The 22,994-nt window shown below is 37.6% G+C and overlaps 2 protein-coding genes across 2 annotated transcripts in view; one reads left to right on the forward strand and one right to left on the reverse strand.

Annotated features, from left to right (window-relative positions):
* Window positions 1-1,804: 1,804 nt before the first annotated feature.
* On the reverse strand, window positions 1,805-2,860 carry CBY2 (chibby family member 2). The gene has a single exon (XM_060766869.2). The coding sequence runs from the start codon at window positions 2,812-2,814 to the stop codon at window positions 1,894-1,896; it is 921 nt and encodes a 306-aa protein (XP_060622852.2). The 5' UTR covers window positions 2,815-2,860; the 3' UTR covers window positions 1,805-1,893.
* An 8,605-nt stretch (window positions 2,861-11,465) lies between these two features.
* ERICH6B (glutamate rich 6B) overlaps window positions 11,466-22,994 on the forward strand; it is a 30,304-nt gene continuing 18,775 nt past the window's right edge. The window contains exons 1-7 of the mRNA XM_067466249.1: window positions 11,466-11,814; window positions 12,774-12,825; window positions 13,620-13,702; window positions 16,580-16,649; window positions 17,324-17,329; window positions 19,954-19,982; window positions 22,818-22,876. Coding sequence (XP_067322350.1) covers window positions 11,466-11,814; window positions 12,774-12,825; window positions 13,620-13,702; window positions 16,580-16,649; window positions 17,324-17,329; window positions 19,954-19,982; window positions 22,818-22,876 — 648 coding nt within the window. The remainder of the gene's footprint in view (window positions 11,815-12,773; window positions 12,826-13,619; window positions 13,703-16,579; window positions 16,650-17,323; window positions 17,330-19,953; window positions 19,983-22,817; window positions 22,877-22,994) is intronic.

Here is a 22,994-nt window from a genome sequence, read left to right on the forward strand (position 1 = left end):
ACCTGCGACCTTTCAATCAACAAGCTCAGCAGCTCAGTGCTTTAACCCACTGCGCCACCGGGGGCTCCATTTTATGTCATATCCTGTGTTTATCTTATATTATTGTTTTTTCTTTTGCTATATTTTATTATATTTTATTTGATGTATTATTGTATATTGCTTTATTTTTGCTTTGTTGTAATTGTTGGGTTGGCCTCATGTTAGCCGCCCCGAGTTGTTCTTATTATTGGTAGTCAATATGGGCAACATTTTCTAGCATTACACTGTTACACTTTATTTCTTGCATTGCAAAGGGATTGGTTGGTGCTTGCTAGTAAAGCACTTTAGTTTTCTCAGTGTGAAGTTAAGGGCCAGACCTTTCATATAAATGCCTAGGGCTTACTATATTGATGCAAAATTCTTCAGTCACAAAAGTGATTTGAGCAGCTTAGATGAATAATGTCAAGTTAGTCTCTATTCTCATGCTTCCATTCTGAAAGAAAAAACACAGGCAGGTTACATTTCAACATCTGTTTCTACAGTGTTCTAAAGTATATTTTTTGCTGCTGTGTGCCGTTAAGTCACTTCCAACTTTATGGAAAAGCTATCATGGCGGTTTCTTGCCAAGATTTGTTTAGAGTGGGGTTGCCTTTTCTTTCTCCTGAGACAGAAAAAGCATTATTGCTCAAAATCATCCATATGCAATATTTTATTCCAGTGTTTACTTTTATATTCCTATAGTACCATAGCATATCATCATATTTCATGCTGCAGTGCTTCTCAATTCTCCCTCCCAATATTCCCTCTGGTTTTGCTATTTTTTTATCAGTAATTAATATTCTTCTTCAATTGTTCCCTTTTAGTTGAAGATGTTGACTGCACACTTTTCCAGATCCAAATACCTACCCTTTTCCTAATCTGTCAGTGACAAATTTACACTTTTTCATGCATACTTTCCCATCTCTGCAGGGGCAAAAATAACTTTCTATTCACTCTAAATTAGAAAACATCATCGTGCCTTGTTTATTATATTTCTAAACAAGCATCAAATGGAGTAAACAAGCATCAAATGGAGTAAAAACTCATATGTGTACATGCTCTGTTTAATATTATAAAGTTTAAAAGAAAGAGTTTCAGAGAGTTCTCATTGCTTTCCACTTGTGCTTCCCTTGAGCCACCTGTGTATCCATGGCCAGCTGATCGGGTATTTCAGGCTTTTAAAAAGCACATGTGCGCTGTAGGAGTCCACACAGGGGGGAGGGAAGGGAAGCAAATGTTTTGTATGACTACATGTATATATAGTTATGAGACAGTGCACATTTTGGAGACGGAATCAGATTTTAAGCGAATCTTTTTAACATGTGCTTTCCAACTGTTAACCCATTTTAGCCTGCACTTTGGCTAAACAATCCCTTTTAACCCAGTTACTTTTCTGGGTTTTATGTGTAGAAGAACCCTAATTTGTTTTCAACTTATGGTGACCCTAATGTTAACCTGTCACAGGGTTGTCCAAAGGTTTCCATGCTGAGACTCTGTCTCTAAAGTCATAGTCCAAAGCCCATACCACTGCATCACATCAATCTTTCCTTCTGAGATGTTCTTGTGGCTATTCCTTGCTGCTGGTGATCCTGTCAAAGCCCTGGCTGCCCTCCAGAATAAAGAAATGATCAGGGTGATGGACTTGGTTGCCCCTGAGGGTCCATGGAGTGGGGCTGATCTGGGGCCCTGGTTTATCAGTGAGCCAATGGCATTGGAAGGAAGGTCTAATAATTCAAAACGTCATTACTGCTTTTTGAATCAACAACAGAACTTTATTAGCTCTTACATCACAGGAGGGAGATAATTTCCTGAAAGTAGATGGACTTCTATTCAACCTATCCGATCTCCCTGTAGCTGTTCAACTAACAGGCTTCTTCATTCAGTATTCTCTGACTGACTCTCAATTAAATCAAAGGCGTTAAGCGTCTCTTGCAGCAAGCCCATCTGAGCGATAATATTACTGATAGCATCTTTGGTGGTCTTTTGTTGGAGCTTAAGTTTATTGTTCTCCTCCCAAAGTATTTTGTTCCCTCCTTCATTATTCTGGAGTGCCTGCTTATCTTCCAGAAGTGTGTGGTTCTCTTTTATGAGAAACAATACCATTTGGTTCAGTTTCTGAACAGTTTCAAGTACTTCGTTTTCTTCTAACAGTGATAAGGCAGTTTGTTGCCTTTCTTTTTCTGAGGTGGCACTGCTGTCTTCTTGTGTTTCTGGTTCAGCTGTAGCAGGCTCAGCTGATGCAGAGGTATTGTTTGTTTCCTGCTCAAGGGGTTCCTTTCCCAATAAGAGGTCAGATTGCTTTTCCTTCTGAAGGACTGGGGTGAGTTTCTTCTCCTCCTCAGGAAAAACCTTCAAAGCCAAAATCTTATCCCGAAAGATTTGAAGAGCTTTTTTCTCTTCTTGGATAAATTGAAGGGCTTTGTTTTCCTTACCCCCCTGGAGTCCTCCTTTGCGTGAAAGAGCTACTAAAGGCTTATTTTCCTGTTGGAGCATTTGTTGAAGACTCTCATCATAGATAACCTGAATACCTTTGTTCTGTGTCCTTAGACACTGGAGTACTTTATTCTCTTCCCGAAGTGCCCTGTTTTCCACTCGGAGGGCCTTGTTTTCTTCCCAGAGGGCTTTGTTTTCTTCCCAGAGGGTCAAGTCACTGTGCATCTTCTTGCTATAGTGTTTCTTGTGGGCTTCTGCTGAAGAGGAAATTGCTGGTTGAACAAACGATTCATTCACCCACTTGCCATCTAGAAAGACAAAGGTGTCATCACTGAGTTTGACCTTCGGCGGGATGCAGTCCATCTTTACCTTCCACTAGGTGCATATATTGGTTCAAAAGAAAGTCCGAAGACCTGGATTATTGCATGAAAGTGAAGAAATACACATTAAATTATATTATTTGATAGTTTATCAGCAATATGCATTAGTTATAATCAAGCACTCTGAAATCGGTACAATTAAAATAATGAACCATGAAAAACATTAAGTCTGTTATAAAGGCTACAAAATGAAATTAAATGAAATCACATGAGATTAAGACATTCTCGAGTCAATGTTTGTAGTTCTTTTTTCTTCTTTTGGAAAATGAAACATTTTAAAGCCAATAATTTGTTTAAAGCCAAGCCAGCTTCCCTAAGAATTGCCTTCACTAAACTGCTTTGTTAAATAATGCCTGCCGCAGTTCTAGATAAATGCTATAATAAAGTGCTATTTGAAAACAGATTATTTCAAACAGGTTAACTATTTGAAATCAGTTAACAAGGTAGATGTGTTTCTGAGCTTTACTTCTTTAACGGAAAATGTGCACCAGAGGAAGAAATAAGAAGGAAATAATAGGTATAGGTTCTTACACCACAACTAAGGAACAGTTCAATATGGTTTTTCCCTGAAAAACAGTATGCACATGGGAACAAAACAATTAAGTTGGCTAAATGTTGTATAAGTAGTCTCTACTCACATTGACAGAGCTCAAAACTCCTGCAGAAGTAGAAAAACTGCAAAACGCATTCTATGGATCGCCTGTCATTCCCTTTCTCATCTTTCACCACAAAGCCTCAGACAGATCTTAAACCCCTTTCCCAACTATTGACTTCCTCGCCCTCTGTTACCAGATTTTAAATCCCTTTTCAGCTACATTACTTTGGCCCATTCCACACAGCTGAATAAAATCCCACATTATCTGCTTTGAGCTGGAATATATGGCAATGTGGACTCAGAAAACCCAGTTCAAAGCAGATATTGTGGGATTTTCCGTCTTGATATTCTGGGTGATATGGCTGTGTGGAAGGGACCTTTGTCTCTCCTTCCATGTCCTTCCAAAAGCACCAGTCCCTCTCCATTCACCACCTTTGCACCAAAACTTGCCTTCATTCAGTCATTATACACAATAAGTTCTTTTGTAAAATGGATTCATGATATTTGTTATAAATATTCTATTTAGGTAGGAGGGATAATAATTATGAAGCTTCATCAAATATTCCATATTTTCCCACGGAATTGTCTCATCTAGCCAATTGAAAAAAAAGTTTTATTTATTTATTTATGACATTTATATGTCGCCCTTCTCACCCCGAAGGGGACTCAGAGCGGCTTACAAGGTATATGTTACATATAATATATTAGATTATTAGCATAGTACAATATCAGTATTAAACATTGCTATATTGCACCATACCACTATATCGTAATATTATTAGTAATATTACATGTAATATAAATATATAATAATAATAATAATAATGTATTATTATTATTATTATTATATTGCATTACATTATAATATTATAAATATTATATGTATATACAATTTATTATATTTATAATTTTATTATTTTAGAATGAAAAGAACCATAATGTAGTACAATGTTTGATATTCTCAACCTCCCTTTTTGGTAAACGTAACTGTTTTTAGAAACTGTTGCTTCCAAAAAAAAAATGGCCAATTTTATACATTTGTTGTAGATGGCGTAGTGCAGGGATAAGCAGCTGTGGAAAGCTAGAGTCTACATATCGTCTCCAAGAGCCTAAACCTCCCACTTACTCTTGAAAAATATGTGGGGTTCCTTGGACCCCTCAAGAGCATTGTGGGTAATTTTACGTGGGGAAAGAATGGAGATATTTGGCAAACATTTGTTTTGATTGCGGGGATTCCAAGAGGGAGCTCCAAACATGGTAAAAATACTTTCCACAAACCCAAATCTTCCTGTGGGGTCATTTTGAGGGACAATTGATCCTGGGAAGTCTTTTTTCCAACCCCTACTTTAGTGGAGTAACATGATATAAAAATAACAGTTCGGAAAGATTGTGAATTTTAGTTGTTGCTAGAGAAAAAGCATTGAAATATTTAACTTCACATTCATTCCACTTATTTTTAACCAATTTGTGAAAGACATGTAGTTTATTCTAACGAACAGATTAAAATATTTTTGATAATAGCTGTGTATTTAAAGTGAGAAAACAAATATTGAACTTCAATTAATGTTTATATTTTTATCATGGTATTCCCTGTAGTAACCTACGGATGTGAGAGCTGGACCTTAGGGAAGGCTGAGCGAAGGAAGAGAGATGTTTTTGAGCTGTGGTGTTGGAGGAAAGTTCTGAGAGTGCCTTGGACCGCGAGAAGATCCAACCAGTCCATCCCCTAGGAAATAAAGCCAGATTGCTCATTGGAGGGAAGGATACTAGAGACAAAGTTGAAGTACTTTGGCCACATCATGAGGAGACAGCAAAGCCTAGAGAAGACAATTATGCTGGGGAAAGTGGAAGGTAAAAGGAAGAGGGGCCAACCAAGGGCAAGATGGATGGATGGCATCCTTGAAGTGACTGGACTGACCTTGAAGGAGCTGGGGGTGGTGACGGCCGACAGGGAGCTCTGGCGTGGGCTGGTCCATGAGGTCACAAAGAGTCGGAGACAACTGAACGAATGAACAATCATGTCAGGTGCGACATGAGAAACTGCAAATTGCTTCTGGTGTGAGAGAATTGGCTGTCTGCAAGGACATTGTCCAGGGAGCACCCGGATGTTTTACCATCCTGTGGGAGATTTCTCTCATGTCCAAGATAAGAAGCTGGAGCTGACAGACAGGAGCTCACTCAGCTCCCTGGATTCGAACTGCTGACCTTTTTCGGTCTGCAGTCCTGCCAGTGCAAGGGTTTAACCCATTGCACCACCAGGGGCTCCATTTAATGCCCGTTCTTTCTAGGATGTCATACGCTGTTCCAACAAATGGGCTATTTTTCTCCCTCACCAACAGTGCTTTATAGAGAGCAATGAGCATGCTGAATCTCATCAAGCTGTTCGCAGAAGCTTGTCTTTTCTTTTAAACTTATGTACAAACATTATTTGGCATGTGGTGTGCCTGGTTCACTGTCTAGATGACAGGCATGGAACAATTATTCTGGTATTAGAGGGAACAAACAAAGAATCCGAACAAGTTTTCTAACCAGTTTCAAAAAGGAGACTTGATCAGAGTTTGTAGAGTTGAGAACGAGTATCTGGAGTGATGGGATCAGTAGTAAGTAAAAACATTTTAACTTTAATAAACTTCCCATTCTGATTGCTCCTCTTACAAGTTCTAAAATACTAAATTACTTAGTTGTTGTAGGTTTTTGGGGTTGTAGGGCCATGTTCTAGAAGAATTCTCTCATCCTTAGAGGTTGTGAGGTTTGTTGGAAACTGGAAAATTGGGTTTATATACTGGTAGCCAGTACTAAAAAACTCTAAAATTATAACAGTAAATAAAAAACAAAACTCAAACGCAGGGAAACTCCAGCCAGGAAACAATCAGGAACACCTGGTCACTTCTCAACAAGGAAATTTCCCAGGCAGAAACAAGCCACACCTAAAAGCTGCCAGGCCATCAAATGCTAATCAAGGTGGCTAATCGAAACATTCACGCCTAGCTCCAACAGACAAAAGTTCTTTCTCCCCCTGGACCTTCCACAGATATATAAACCCTATGTTCCTAGTTAGCAACAAACCTCACAACCTCTGAGGATGCCTGCCACAGGTGCAGGCAAAACATCAGGAGAGAATGCTTCTAGAACATGGCCATACAACCTGAAAAACCTACAGCAACCCAGTGATCCCAGCCATGAAAGCCTTCAACAATACACTAAATTACTTAGATTTGTGTTGGCTGCTAGTTTAGTATTCATCTTTTCTTCTCCTCCAAACCTTCACAGGTTTTGTTGACAAAAGAGAGTTGGCAGAAATATTTTGCTAGCAATCTGGAAATCCTACTCAGGTCTTTAAATCATATACAATTTGGGGGGGCAAACTATGTTTGGGAGAATAGTATGACAAGTAGAAATTGAGTGTTCCTTATCTGGAATTTCAAAATCTAAACTACTCAAAATCTTGAAATTGTCTGCATGGGTGGCTAAGATAGTGACACCTTTGCTTTATGGTGGTTCAATGTAGAATTGGCAAAACAGCTTTAAGGCTGTTCTTATGAGAGAGTGGGGTAAAGAGGTGTCTGGAATACTTTGGTTTAAGAGCCAATGGGGAGAAAACCCATGCAAAAGGAACTAGCGTTGTGTATTGATACATGGGATGAAAGCCCATTGAATATTTAAATTGCTTTACCTATACATGTATTGTGCAGTCACTTATTTTTCATATCTAACAATGTCATTTGTATGATTAGCAACTCTTGTTATTTTAAATAAAGTTTATTATGCTTTGAGCACCTTGTTTCCAGAATTGAGTCTGCCTGTATGTTACAAACAAGCAAGGACTACTCGTGACATGCCACAACCAGTAGGGAATAATTGGTCAGATGGATAGAAGTGACCACCAGTATAATCAGAAGTGCACTTTGGACTTCAAAAATCCTGTTTCAATATGAGTAAGATTTCAATATGAGTGAAGTTAAAACACGAAAAAGTTCATGTAGTTTTTTTTCAAGTGAGACATTAAAATTTCAATTGTAAACAATTCATTTAAAAAATAAAGGAGACACTAAAGAAATGAAATGTGTTTAAGAAACACACAGGAAGAGTAAAGAGAACTGGCCAATGTTTGTAGTGAGATAATCAAGAAAGCTAATATTTGAATTATAGAAGTTGTTTTAATTGTGTTTTAACATTCGTATTAGCTTGGGGGTTTTAAGGTTGTTCTGTACTTTTACATGTTTGTAAGCTGTCCTGAATGTCATGGTGGGATAAAGACTGGATGGAGAAATGAATGGATGTACAAACAAATATAGCATTCAGATTTTCGGGCTCACAACCTCTGAGGATGCTTGTCATAGATGCAGGCGAAATGTCAGGAGAGAATGCTTCTAGAACATGGCCATATAGCCTGAAAATCCTACAACAACCCAGTAATTCCAGCCATGAAAGCCTTCAGCAATACATAGCATTCAGAGTTAGCTCAGGCATGCAAGAAGTGTCAAAATACTAAAAGGGATTTTCCAGCTGTGTTTAGAACAAGAAGAAAAAGCTGGTTTAAGTACACAGCATGAAGACGATGGCATAATACTAAGAGGTGTTTAACTCAATAACTTTACCTCTGTCTTCTTCCAAAAATGGCATTTAGCCTGGACTTTCTCCACATTGCATCGTTATAGCAGTTTGATGCCACTTTGACTTCTGTGGTTCCATCCTACATTATACAGATGCACAAATACTAGATGGATTGCACCTAGCTTGACGGTACAATGGGCCCGTAGTATCCACTGGAGTTTGGTTCCAGAACCCCCAATGGATATCAAAATTCATGGGTGCTCAAGTCTCATGTTATACAATGGTGTAATAAAGTTGCGTCCCTTGTACAAAATGGCAAAATCAAGGTTTGCTTTTTGTAATGTTCTTTTGTGGGAATATATGGATGGTTGAATCAATGAATTCCGAATCCACAGATATGAAGGACCAACTGTATGTATACAAGCATGTAGAGATGATGATGATTTCTTCATTCATATACCACCTTTCCTCTTATCCTGGGCAAATAAAGTATATGGATATATAGAGATATAGATATATATACACACACATACATACACATGTATAAGCTAGGGTCACATAAGATTTTGCAGATGAAAAGGAGTTGCAAGATGGAAAAGTTTATGAAGCCCTGAGCTAGCACAACAGCAAGAGGATCCTACTGAGAAAGATTAGGGAGCTAGGCCCAAAGTACTTACTTTCTTTTTAAAAATCAGTTTGAATAGTTGTCTGTTTTTGTTTTTGCTTTCCAATACTATGTTGACATCTGAAGTATGGACCATGAAGGAAGAGCAGCCAGCACCTGTCATTCATTCAAACTGATTTCTACTACTGCTTGTTACTGCAGAAACATGTAAGCAAAGGATGCTGTGTCAGATCCATTGTGACATAGACATAGCAACTTATGCACAACCAGAACACAATAAGGACCCCCCTGAAGGAGAGAGGTAAATTATCTCATAAAATTCATTTCAATTAAAGGTGGATTCAGAATCAAGAGTTTTGCAGTAACAGATTCTGTGACATATAATATCATTGTGACATATAATAGGTTTAGTAGAGTTCCTCAAGAAGATTCTGTTCCACCTGCCCTTTGTGCTTAAGCTCAAGTATATACTATGAACAAGACTTACATACTACTCAGTCCCTTGGGCTGACATCTAAGGCCACTTCCACACAGCTGAATAAAATCTCACATTTTCTGCTTTGAACTGGAATATATGGCTGTGTGGACTCGGATAACCCAGCTCAAAGCAGATATTCTGGGTTATATGGCTGTGTGGAAGGGCCCTAAGTTGAATCTGTAAAGATATGAGTAGAATGTTTTAAATTCTACATATATCCCTCCGTATTGATTTGTCCTCTTTTGCTCTAAACTGAGATTATGCCTTGAATCTCATTGGTAGTTTTAGCTAGGGTAGACCCATTGAAAGAAGGGGATTTATCCATGATTCACCATTCAACAGTCCTACATTTCTTGAGCCCAATCAACAGTTTCTTTGATTTCCCCTCCTCACATATTATTCTATATTTTATGTCTAAATAGGAAATAATGTCATAAAAGCTTCATGGTTTTTTTTTTTAAAAAAAAACCCCAATCTTAAAGGAGCTGCTATATTCCTTCTAATCCAACCCCTTCCTCCTTTTATGTTTTAAGTGAAATACACTATGAAAAATTGTGTTTGCTATGTCCGGTATAGTTGCTTCCATCCATTCAGCAGCAGATCTAAGCTTCCCACATTAAGAGTGTAACATGTCAAAATCTAGAAATTGAGATAGAAAATTAACATGAATTATATAGTTAATGAAACCTCATGAAAAATAGGCTAACAAAAACACTTTCACTGTGAAACTATTTTTTTACTCCTTTGTTTAGGGAAAAATGATGTTTACAAGAGTGTCACATTTGGGTTGGAATCAGAGGCCGTTGATCAGATGGCAGGACAGATTAGTGCAGGGGTCCTCAAACTAAGGCCCGGCTGTCCAAGCTCATTTATCCAGCCCTCATGCAGGGTCAACCTAAGTCTGAAATTATTTGAAAACACACAACAACAACAACAACAACAACCCTATCTCATCAGCCAAAAACAGGCCCACACTTCCAACTGAAATCCCAATAAATTTATATTTGTCAAAATTGTTATTCATTTTAATTATTGTATTGTTTTTAAGTGTTTTTTGTATTACAAATAAGATATGTGCAGTGTGCATAGGAATTCATTCATTTTTTTTCAAATTATAATCCGGCCCTCCAACAGTTTGAGGGACTGTGACCTGGCCCTCTGTTTAAAAAATGTGTAGACTCCCTGGATTAGTGGGTGGTTACTAGTCCAGAAAGGTTGGTGATTGTGTCGTCATTTTTTAAACATATAGTGCATATTGCCAAAGTCTAGGAAGTCTTCTGAAATAGAGTCAACCCTTCATAAAAGGAAAAATATACATGTATTCTGTCTCCATTCAGGGTCAGTGTGTGTGTTGGGAGACATTAAAGTTCATTTAGTCTTGATAACTCTTTGGAGTGAGAAAAATGAAAGGAAATTGAATGGGGGAGGTATCCAAAAAGAGTTGGGTGATAAGACTGACAGATAAACAATAAAAAGCTGTTGGTTGATAGGTTTATATGTGCTAGGATTTTAAAAAGTGAATTCTTTTTGTAACTGATTTGGCCACTGGAAAGGTGTGACTAGCAATAAAAATGGAGTCCCTCCGAATTATGTGTCATCTTCAGATTTGACAAGCATGTCCTCTATTCCATCGTCCAAGTAATTGATAAAGGTGAGCACAGAACCCCGTGGTACCCCACTAGTTACTTCCCTCCAAAATAAAGAAAAATCATATGGATGTGAACATGGAAAGAAGCAGTCCAAAGTGACACTAAATGGAAGTAATTGCCTCAGTTGCCAGTCTAGATGAGCTTTTAGGTAGCTATTTCAGGATTGATAGACCTGAAATTAATTTTCAAAATATATCTCCAGTATCAGCTCCCAGCTCAGAAAGCACAGTTAAAGTGAAATTCTAACAAATTAAAGGGAGGATTTTAAAAAAAAATCTTTAGTGATTTTTTTTTTAGACTTGATACTTTAATTCCCTAAAAGGATCAGTAATACTATGTAACACGATTTTTGTTCCTGGGTTATAAATGCCATTTTCTAATTGGTTCTATTATAAAAATATGAAAAAATGTATTAAACTGCAAAAACCTTTTTGGTGAAATATCCTGCAGCACATTTTGTTATAGTTTTTCCATTAATATCTCATAGAGTGTCAAACAATTCAACATAGTTTGTGGCAGACACAAAAATGAAGTTTCTGGAGTATAACAACTACTTTCAAGGTGAGTATGGCACAATTAAACACGAAATAACACTGTCACACCAGGAATGGAAAATGTTTCAATTTTTGTTACACAGTGTAATAGAACATTTATTAACATTACATTGTCAGTAATAGAAGATTTATTCTCTCTTTCTTCTTGCAGACCTCGGTCTCCTTTATGCATTGGTAACATGTCTCATGGACAGAACGTGTCAGGGTCTGGTAGCAAAGACCAGTCCCAGCCAGAAACAAGTGATTCTCTTTCTGGAAGCGAGTCAGTAGAGTCCAAAGATTCCCGCTGTCTCCTCACTGTAGAAAATGTTAAAAAACTCCAAGAAGACTATCCTGCTACCAAATCAATTCTTAATAGACAATCAATAGAAGCATATATCGATCAAAGTAATCAGTTTTTGAATGGGAATGAAACTAGAACATATGGAGACCAGGAGCAGAGTCTAACAGAAGAAAATGAAGCAGCTTCTAGTGCACAAGAAACCTGTAAAAGTCATGCAGAAAACACTGGAGTAATTTTGAAGAAAGGTAGCTGCATGTTATGGTCCCGGTTTTTATTTGATAGTTCTCTGAAAGTTGGAATACATGAGACTTAGGGCCCTTCCACACAGCCATATAACCCAAAATACCAAGGCAGATAATCCACAATATTTGCTTTGAACTGGGTTATTTGAGTCTCCACTGCCATATAACTCAGTTCAGTGTGGATTTTATACAGCTTTGTGGAAGGGGCCCTAGAAGATCTGCAATCAACTCATGTAACATATTATTTAAATTTCAAAAGTTGCTGGGAGGAAGGGATCATACCTGGAAGATCTGATTAGCCAATAGATATAAATTTATCTTAATTTTGGCTACAGTGTTCCCTCACTTACCGTGGGTGTTACGTTCCATGACCACCCAGGAAAAGTGAAAAGCCATGAAGTAGAGACGCTATATATGTATATTGCATTCCGAGGGTGAGGCAGTAGCAAGGAGAGATTTAAAGGCACCGTGCACCTTTTTTTTTTTTTTGCTAGCTATCTCTACTTTGCAATCTCTCTTAATTGGCTGCCTCTCTCCCGAGGGGGAGGGTGAAACCCCCTTCCATACTTCGTCATTGCCAGAAGGCGGTATTAGAATGCCGCTCTGGGCAACGGCAACCATTCATAAACTGGGAGGCAAAACCCGCGAAACAGCAAATCCAAAAAAAGCGAACCGTGAAGAAGCGAAGGAACACTGTATTTCTAAATTGTTTCTTGAGAATTTGCATACACATTATAGTTTTTAAAGTAAATTAAAAGTGGCCAGAGAGACACTTTGCATCCTAGAAATGCATACCTTGCTTTTTCTTGAATTTGCTTTACAGTTAGGCAAAATGAAGCAACTACAGGTTATAGAAATAGTGACTTGGTTGATCTGCAAATTCTGCTACTGAAACCGCATACAAGTTCGACTTCGGCTTTATTCAATCAGGTGTACAAGAATTACTTTTCTCTCTTCTTCAGATTTGCACACCAGATCCTCACCATCTTCAGTTCGTGAATACCAGTCATCATAGTAAGAAAAAATATTCTCTTTTTCGGTAATAGTCACTTCAGAAGATATAGGGCAGATACTCATACCTGAACTGCTTTTCAGCAAATTGCACTAAGATGTAAGGCAAACAGTGCTGGCAAGAAATTAAGTTTTGAGAAATATTATTCAGAATAGTGAATTGTGTCAAGTTTGCTGAAAAATAACATTAACAAATCCATGTTTCTAAATGTTACCCTCATTTCAAATGACCAGTTATTGATTTTGTTCTAAATTGGTCCCTGTACTGGAAAAGTGTAAGAGAAAACCGATTTTCAAAGACAAACCTGGGATGGAGGGGGAAAAAAACATAAAGAGCCTTTTGTGTCAATTGGGAAGACGATGACAATAAATTGAAACAGATGATGATATATTGGCAAAGCTTTCTGAAAAGTTATGACAGTTTATTTCATTTCATTGCATTCATTTCTTTCATTTCATTGCACTTCCCTTAATAATGGGGCAGAAAGTGACTTACAATTTATTGAAAAGAAGACAAATTAAAAACTATATAAAAACATTCAAAAATTTTGCCTTTGTGTTGCTTTCCGCATCTTTTGAAAACATGGCAAGTGAGGAACCTGTTAGATTTATGGTTTTGATAGTTTGACTAGCAACTGTCTGGGTCGTTGAAATCTTTCATTACTACTATATTTCCCTTTAAATGTTTGATGGCATGCATCTCCCATTAGATTGAGAAGAAATACTTTGTAAGTATGGTTGTAAAACTATTCTTATAGTGAATTGTTGTATAGATATATCAAATATATGTTTTTCAGTGGCAGAAAATATGAAGTTGCAGATCTGGAAACACAGACAGAATGGAGTTACTCTGATATATCTCTGATTTCCAAAAAGGAAAGTAAGTTGATAATGACGTTTTCCCACAATATTACCCATCAAGGCTAGTTTCAAAGAGTGGAATAGCATGAACAATTACGTTGGTATGTATCTGCACTGAAAACGTTTAGAATTAATGGCTCACATAGTTTATTTGTATTTGAAATGCTGTTTACTAATGGGTTTTTGTTTTATCATCTTTACGCTATACTATTTTAAATTGCGCCACTTTAGCATTAACACTGGTGCCTGCAAAAGCATCCCAGGAGCTCAGAAAATATTGGATCTTCTCCTTTGAAGTCAGAAAGCACATGCGCCCTTCTTAACTTGACAAGTAGTATGAACTGTCAGGGGATTTGGATCCATATATGAGACTTTATATTTTGAACTGTGCACATAAACAACAATGATAATTACATTCATTTAGTTAATTATATTTATACACACAGAGATCCAGAACCGAGAAGCGAAGCTTTCAAAAACAGGGCTCGGATGGATTATCTCCCAATGCCCCACGATTTCAGAAGTAGAAATGGTTTTAGCTTGCCACCAGAAGTACAGCAGGGAGGCGGCCATTCTGACTCCACTAGGCACTGAAGGAGATCTGGTAGTCACCCCACATGTTTATAGACAGCTTTGACTCAGCCAAACCTACCTTTGGCAGGAAGGATTTTGCAACATGGTAGATGCCTATGTCTTGGATAGTCTTGGATAGTCAGCACCTTCCCAACTGAATAAGGGAAGATCTGCTGGGACTCAAGCTACATGACCCTCTCTGATCTGTTGAAAATAGAACCTGTAATACACTGATTTCCAGCAGATTAGGGATGAACATCCTGACCCACTTGGAGGGGTGCAATCATGAATAATCATTATAATGTAAATAGTTCTCTCTTTGTGAAAAGCGTATATACCATGCTCTGCCACTTATCCTTTCCTGTGTGATCAATATATTCTGCACCATAAATAAATAAACAAATTTAACTTTAAATAGTTAAAGTTTATCTCTTGAACATTCCTCTATTGGGCTATTTTAGTGACTGACCTGCTAAGAGCTTCTCCCTCCATGTGGGGATACGGGGAGGTCTTTATTTCTCCTGCCTATTCGAGTGAGTAGGAGGAATCAACCCAAACAACAGGATATTTATCTCTCATCTGCTGGAAATGAATGTATCAAAGGTGAGAACCAACATTTCTTTCTATGGGTTCTTCCTCATCAGTGATTTTTGCCCTCTTGTTGCCTTGCTACACCTTTTGGACCACATTCTGTTGTTGGTTGGCCAGACACATCCCAGGATTTCATCTGTGAAAAATATGCAATTTGAGCTGATATATTGAAGGCTGTTAACATCAAGGAATGAACTGAAGCTGGAGTTGAACAGATGCAGGAAAGCAGAATGGGCTGCTTACAGTTCTATTGAAGCCATTGTGAACTCAACCGGAAGTACATCTTTATGAGCTCAATTGGTTGACTACCTGCCCTATGCTATGGTGCAGAGACATGGACAATGACGAAGGCTCTCTCAAAACAAGTACAAGCCATGAAACAAGTACAAGTCACATTTTAACCTGGCGAACTGTTTTAATGTATATAGATATTTATTTTTTAGGCATTTGATTGTATTTTATGATGTATTTTATTGTTTTGGCATTGAATTGTTGCCTGTTGGTAGCTGTCCTGAATCCCTCCTTGGAGGTTGAGAAAGGACGTGGTATAAATGTTCCAAATAAATAAATGCCTCCCTCGAAAGACAGCTCATTGGGATGTCTGTTCGAACGCACAGAGAACATGGACTACACAATGAGGATGTTAGAAAAATATCAAAAGTGAAAGGTCCTCTATGCCACGTTGCCCAACTCAAATATTGCTTTGCAGACCACGTGATGTGCAGAACATATGGGCACTAGATCAATGTCATGACAACATGGTTGGTACCTGTGGGGATGCACAAGACCTCTTAGCCACTCCTCCCGCCCCCGATGGTCTGATTCATTCTGTATGGCATATCATGTCAGAGACAAACATGGTCGTAGAATGGTACACTGGTCAACTTGTGCTCTAAATAGATATGAATGGAGGCAAATACAGGAGATGTTGTGATCCGCGTGAAAGATGAGGAATGGATCATCTAATTGACAAGGTGAAATAAAGTATTTAACTGGTAGGATTTACATTTGTGTTGTCTTAATCAGTAGATCTAGTCTAGTCGGGAATTAGATTTAGACCTTATTGAAATTATCTAGTCCAAACAAACAATCTGTGATGTGTGATGCATGAGAGAAGAGCATACATCTGGCAGGGTGGTATGTGGAGCTATAAAAAAGAGACAAGCAGATCAATGATAAAATATAATTGACAGATTAAGAATAATTTCACATTTGAGTTCAAAACTACTGCATTTACATTTTTCCTATTAAGGATACACATAAACCAAATTAAGTTTTGAGATATTCTGACTAAAAGCTTGATGAATTAGGTTTTTTGTTCTAATATTACAAGCTTTGCTTCTAATGAGACCACTGAGAAAGCTAGAGGGAAAATGAGGAGAACAACTCTATGTAATGGTGCCTGCACATTGTGCCTTATGGGGCAAAGAAGTACCTTCCAAAAAAGGGATTTCACAGAATATTGGGTGAATACACACTACATCACCCATGCTGCACTGATTAATTTCTCTGCAGCTACTTTTTTTTTTATTGACAGGGGTTTTGATCACAGGTTATTTGATGTCATTCTAGCTATCTCCTCAAAAGGCTTTGATTGAGCTAGTTATTCTAATCTCAGGACTGGTTTTTAACTGAAGCACAAGTTGGATGTCACTAACTGATTTTTTTAATGTATAGCAGCTTATTCTATTAGAAATAAATAATGATATTTATCAATATTGTTTTCATACAGCAGAAAAGAAGCAAGATCAAAGGAGCATGACTAAGAAGGAGAAATATGCAGGTGCAGAAAGTATTGGTAAGTTGTAATCATGAGAAATTCTGCTTACCATAATTGAGGTTCAATATAGCACTATCTTGTGATCTAGTCCCATAATTCTTATAAGAATAGCTCCAAGGAGTCGAAACACTTCATAGTTTCACATTTATTTTGTCCTCTTCCTGCCTTTTTAGAAACAGCCATACTGTTTCAGATAGAAGACTGACCACCATTAAGGAAGTCCTTTATGGGAATGCTTTTCAAAGGAAACCAGAGGTTCTTTGATTCTCTCTGGTTCTCATGTACAAGACAGCTGTGTCATTTTGCCTGAAAGCATTGTTGATTAATGCTGGTGGGTTTATTTTTTCATGTCAGAAGCGGCTTGAGAATCTGCAAGTTGCTTCTGGTGTGAGAGAATTGGCTGTCTGCAAGGATTTTGTCCAGGGGATGCCGATATGTTACCATCCTGTGGGAGGCTTCTTTCATGTCCCCGCATGGGAGCTGGGGCTGACAGACAGGAGCTCACCCCATCTCACAAATTCAAACCGCTGACCTTCAGATCTGTAGTCCAGCTGGCACAAGGGTTTAACCCATTGCACCACTGTGGCGCAATGCCGGTGGTCATTTCACTGTAAGATTTCACTCATTTATGATGTAACATATTCAGGGATTGGTGAATGGGTTTTAGAGCAAAATGAAATAAAATACGAAATCCAGAAAAGAGTGGTGCATTTGTTGACAAAACACATCATGCAGATTTTTGACATTCCACTAGCTTTTTCATTAGGCAAAAATGTTTAAAAAAAACATTTAAGAAGAAGAAAGAAGAAGAAAAGTGAGTCACAGCTCTTCAATTTGTGTTACAACCCTACATTTTATATCAGATGTTGGGCTTGTCAACATTGGGGAAGAAATTTTGATTCATTAAAAAACCCAAGCCAACTACATACAAGAGGGCCTCCCATTTTCATGTTTCCAATATATACAAATACAAGAAAGATACCAAATGGATATGAAGGTAGGTATCGATTGGAAAGGTAATGGAATTGATAATATTTTATTCCAGTCCAAGGAAGAACAAATGGCAAAAGTCTATAAAATATTATTAAAATTAGACACAGAAGTGCATCTAATCAAAGATTGTATGACTCAATGGTCAAAGAAGGTGGGCCATAATTTCCACCTAGACAAATGGGGGCAGATGAGGAGAGCAAGGATTAAATTCACAAGATGTTATGTACTAAGAGAAATTTTCTGCAAGATGATGTATAGATGGTATAAGACCCTGAAAAGAGTAGCAAAGATGAAACCAAAATTTAAAAATGTTGTTGGAAATTTAATAAAACAGAAGGAACCTTTTATCATGTGTGGTAGACATGTCCTAAAGCAAAATAAAAATTGGATTGTAATTCATAAAAACATTGAAAACATCTTTAAAATGATCCAGAAGCCTTTCTGTTGGGACTTATAATTTCAATTCTACCAAAATTCTTGATACTCTTTTAATATGTCATAACTCCAGCAAGGATTATTTATGCTTACTATTGGAAATGAGAAGAAATTTCCACCCAAGATGTATGGATTACAAAAATGTTGGATGTGACAGAGATGGACAAACTGAGTACGTTTATACAATTGCCAGATCCTTCCAAATCTGAAGAAGAATGGCAGCTCTTTAATGACTATTCAGAAGAAGAAAAGAAAATGAAAATATTGGATTTTCTATAGCATCAAGGGAAAATTAGTAGTACGGGGATGTAGGAATAAAAACAAAAGAAAAAAAGTAGAGAAGTTAGTGACTAGAATAACAGGGTCACCAGTGATCTCCAAGAGATCCTGGAAAGTTAATCTACCAAAGATAAGAAGTTTTATGACAGGGTAAGAAGCAGTAGTTAGGGCTTTTTCAACTCTATTTCTCAACTTTTCTATCTCCTTTGTTTCAAAACACAGTACACCCACTTTTCTATCCTTCTGTTTTAGATTAGAAACAAATTTTCTCTTTTCTCTTTTTTAAACAACATATTAACCTTTTTGTATCAGATAACAATGGAAGAAGACGAAGATGTGAGATGTTGAAAATGCCCCTGTTCGATATCCACTTTTGTAACCTTTCCAATTCCTGATATATTTGCAATAAAAATTACGTGGGGAAAAAAGAAAACTCTGTGATAGGGTCACCTTAGGTCTGAAACAACTTGAAGGCAACAATCCCAATTAATCATTAATTATACCTTAATTGGAAAGTCAGGATTAAAAATCTATTTGCAGCCCTAAGAGGCTTACCACCTCATAACTTCAGTGGTGGTTCTTGGTGGCACTCTGGTTCGCTGCCTGGCATCGGGAAGCTGCCACAACATGCCCCCAGTTCCTCCAGCAGCTCTTCACACAGGGGGAAGTGTAATGCACGTGTGGAATGCGCAGCTTCCCCCATTGACGGAATGGCAACACAGGAAGCCTTGTGGAGACCAAAATCCACTGATTGTGGTAATATGAAAATAACTAAATTAACTCAATGTATATATTACAAATACACATATAAAAAAACTGCCACATTCACATTAACTAGAAACAACTGGTTCTTCTCTTGAAGAATAAAACAAAGTCTTCGTTTGAGAAAATGTCCTGCTCTTTATTACATATGAGTAGACTCCAGTAGTCACATGAATTGACTCCAACCTACAACCGGTTTCGACTCAGAAGAGCCTTCATCAGGCGGTTGGATTCAAATTATTAAAAAAAGCTCAACTTTTGAGGTGAGGAATTCACCAACAGTCTTCTGGAAGGGTGGATCAGCTATTCTTTGTTGAGCAATATACCCTGCAAGGAGTTTTATTCTGTGACGAGTATGAAGCCTCCCGTGTTGCCAGGGCATCAGTGGCACGCCAGTTCTGCTCTCTTTCACCCAGTGAGCCAGCATGACGTTGTGTGATTGGAGCCATCCGGTCCTGTGGGTGACCAGGACTAGATCGGTGTTTGTCCGTATGATGAGGTTGTGAACATGTCTAATTTAAGTGTGCACAACTGCTTCCAAGTTGTGCAGGCCTGCTGTAGGCAATCACTACATTACATGTGTCATTTCTAGTACTCTTTTCATATATATATATTTGCTCACACTAAGGCAGTACAGGGAAATTATCTGTTAACTGCTCTATATTACGCCACATAAAAACTTTTGATAATTTTTATGGTCTGGCCATCTTACACTGATATAACTTAGAGACCAGTTCCAATCATGTTCACTTCCACAAATTGATTTCAAGTAGAACATATTTCCAGATAAGTGTGTTTAAGCTTATAACCCTTATTATTCCTTCTACAGGGGAAGTAGTTCTCAGGCTGATAGAAAGACGAGATGACATTGACTTGGACAGTAAAGGTATGACATGCTGCCATTTCAGATGACAAGAATGAGAAACACCTCTATGAGCCTCGGTCTGTTGAAGTAGATAACACTTGGTTAAACAGACAAGCAGTTGGATACAACCACACTGAAAGGATTTCCTAAGGCTGTTTGTACTTCAGTCTTTCTGCTATCTCTGATCTCAACAGTTTTAGTAGGGAACTTGTTTACAATTACCAGGGTGTCTGCAATTAATAAAGTAATTACTGTTGCAGAATCATTATCACACTCTTCCCTTGTTGAAATGTTAGTCACATTGTGTGCACCTTGGAGCATAAATGGAAGAAATTGCTTTCTTCTAAGATTTTCTTAATGCAGCTTTAAGTTCAATGATTTCTCAAGACAGACAGAGATAATGTTATGTACAGACAAACTTTAGTTCAAAAAAATAAAAGCTCTTAAAAGTCTAAAAATTTTATTTAAAAATAAATAAATTTTTAAAACTTCATTTATACCCTGCCACCATCTCCCATAGGGACTTGGGGCTGCTTACATAATAGTACACAAAGATGCTATACATTAAATACATAATGAAATCAATATGAAAACACTAATAAATTTCATAAACCAGATATATAAATTGGATTTAAAAATACCTATTAAAAATAGAATCAGTTAAAAGATCCATGTAACAGTTGATTTAAATACTAGGTTGTTTTTAGGATGAAAGAAATGAACTATGTAATACCTTAATAGCTAAAACAATTCAATTTTTACATAAGGTTCCCTGCCATTTGTGAATTAGGAAATGCATTCCCTCTTTAAATGGACGTCCCCCTCGCTCCCCCACCCCACAAATCAATTCATCAAAACTTCCCGGGAGATATCCCTCCTCCCTTTTTACATCAAGGCCCTTATCACATGAGGATGTACTCTATTTATATTAGTATGCATCTTGTTTTTTTTTTAGGACTGGATGCATACTGACCCCATCACACCCGATTCTTACAGTTTCAAAGTACAGTGCTTTGACTCATCACACTACAAAAATCTGCCTACTCCCAATCCATTTTAATGCCTTCCTAAATCACTTTTAAATTATTTTCCCCTAATATTGAGCAGTGAAATAGCCTAGAAGTCTCAAACTACCATTCTTGCGAGATTGTAGCTGACAGAATGCATACTGGTTTTACAACCACACATTAAAATAGTGCCTCAGAACCGTATTAAATTTTTAAAATCCCACAATTAGAATCCTTTTTGCAATTACTCCATTTTTGTGACACTTTGCAGATGTATTACAACAGTTCCTGATGGAATGAGACAAACGGAATCACATTCAAAGAATCTCAGAAATGTAGTCTATCCCAAGGTGATAAGATCTCAAGTCTCTCAAGAGAATTAGCTTGCAGCTTCTGGCAGTTTGACATTCCATCTGCAGCTGGCCACACATCTACCAAAATAAACAATTTCAAACTAATGGGGGGAAATGGCATTTCCCCCCATCAGCCCCAATGTACAAGGGTTATCTGGAAAGTAAGGTTACAATGCACTTGGCTCTCACGAGGAACTTTCTCGGGGGAAGTTGGTATCACCGCCATGTAGCCAGCGGAAACAAACTAGCACCGCCAGTCATCAGTAGCTCATTGATCGGCATTGTGGTGAAGGTTAGAGATGAGTGACCTCATTCTGTTTCCCTCCAAGTGTGAAGTTTGTGCTGTAATACGCTGCCTAAATACTAAGGGCATGAACGCCGCTGTGATTTATTGTGAAATAATTTCAGTTTATGGAGAAGACATAATGTCAAGACAGCATGTGACAAAATGGGTACAGAATGTATTGTGAGACCATGAAGAAACTTTGCAGATCCATGCAAAACAAATATTGTGGGATGCTGGCAGCGGGAGTCACTGCTCATGCAATGCAAGACTTGTTGGCTTCATTTGGTTGGGATGTTTCAAACCACCCCTCTCATAGCCCCAATCTTGCACCCAGTGACTATCATCTGTCCACTAAATTGAAGGAACACTTTTCTGATGATGACATGGTGAAAATCGAAGTGATGAACTGGCTGAAAAAGGCGGAAGGAAACCTCTATGACACGGACATCAAAAACTCGTCCCACAGATGACAAAATGTATTGAACTGAATGGTGATTATGTGGAAAAATTATGTAATACCTATGTTACAATCCATGTAAACTATATTAAAATATATTCATTCTTTGTATTTTTTAAAAAAACTCTTGTAATCTTACTTTTCAGATAACACTCATGCAAGCAAACACAAGCATAATTAAAAGCATCATCCAGTATACATATACATAGCCAATGCACGCATCTTAACGTTAATCTTGGCTTAATGCATATCCTATATGTGCCTCTCTTATTTTGCATCTAAAACTGATCTTTGTTATGGAGCTTACTTTTTACGCAAACATTTTGAAGAACTCTCCATTACAAACCTTGTCACCCTATCAACAGCTAACAGTAACATGCTTTATTAATTGCTTTTGTTAAAAGAACAATGAAATGTGTACTTTGGAAATACGACTTTGGAATCCTTTAGAATTTGTTCATGTAATTTAGTTCCTTTAAAAGGGTTTCTTGGAACTTCATACTTAGGTTCTTACATTAGTTAGATGAGCTTTCTTTTTTCTGGTTTCATATTGCACTTTTTAGACAACTTGGAAAGCAAGCCTGTTTCTACAGAGTACTTTTTATATGCGAGTCCTGTTTACCTTAGCATGTTGCTGCCAGTATTACCATTCTGCTTGGTTTGTACAACAACATGAAATTTAAAAAATGTAAAATATTAGTTTTCATATCTAGATTATAAAAATATCTGGAATACGTTTGTTCAACTTCATAGAAGACTCCTCTCCTGATGAAGAAGCTGACATGACAATACGGACTCTGTACACTCATGAGGTGAGACTCTACAATATGGACCCAAGGTCTAAAGGCCCTTTGCTTGTCCTAAGGCGTATGACCTAGAATCATAGAATCATAGAATCAAAGAGTTGGAAGAGACCTCATGGGCCATCCA

Source organism: Anolis sagrei, chromosome 3 (genome assembly GCF_037176765.1).
Source record: "Anolis sagrei isolate rAnoSag1 chromosome 3, rAnoSag1.mat, whole genome shotgun sequence".
In the NCBI taxonomy this organism is placed as follows: domain Eukaryota; kingdom Metazoa; phylum Chordata; class Lepidosauria; order Squamata; family Dactyloidae; genus Anolis; species Anolis sagrei.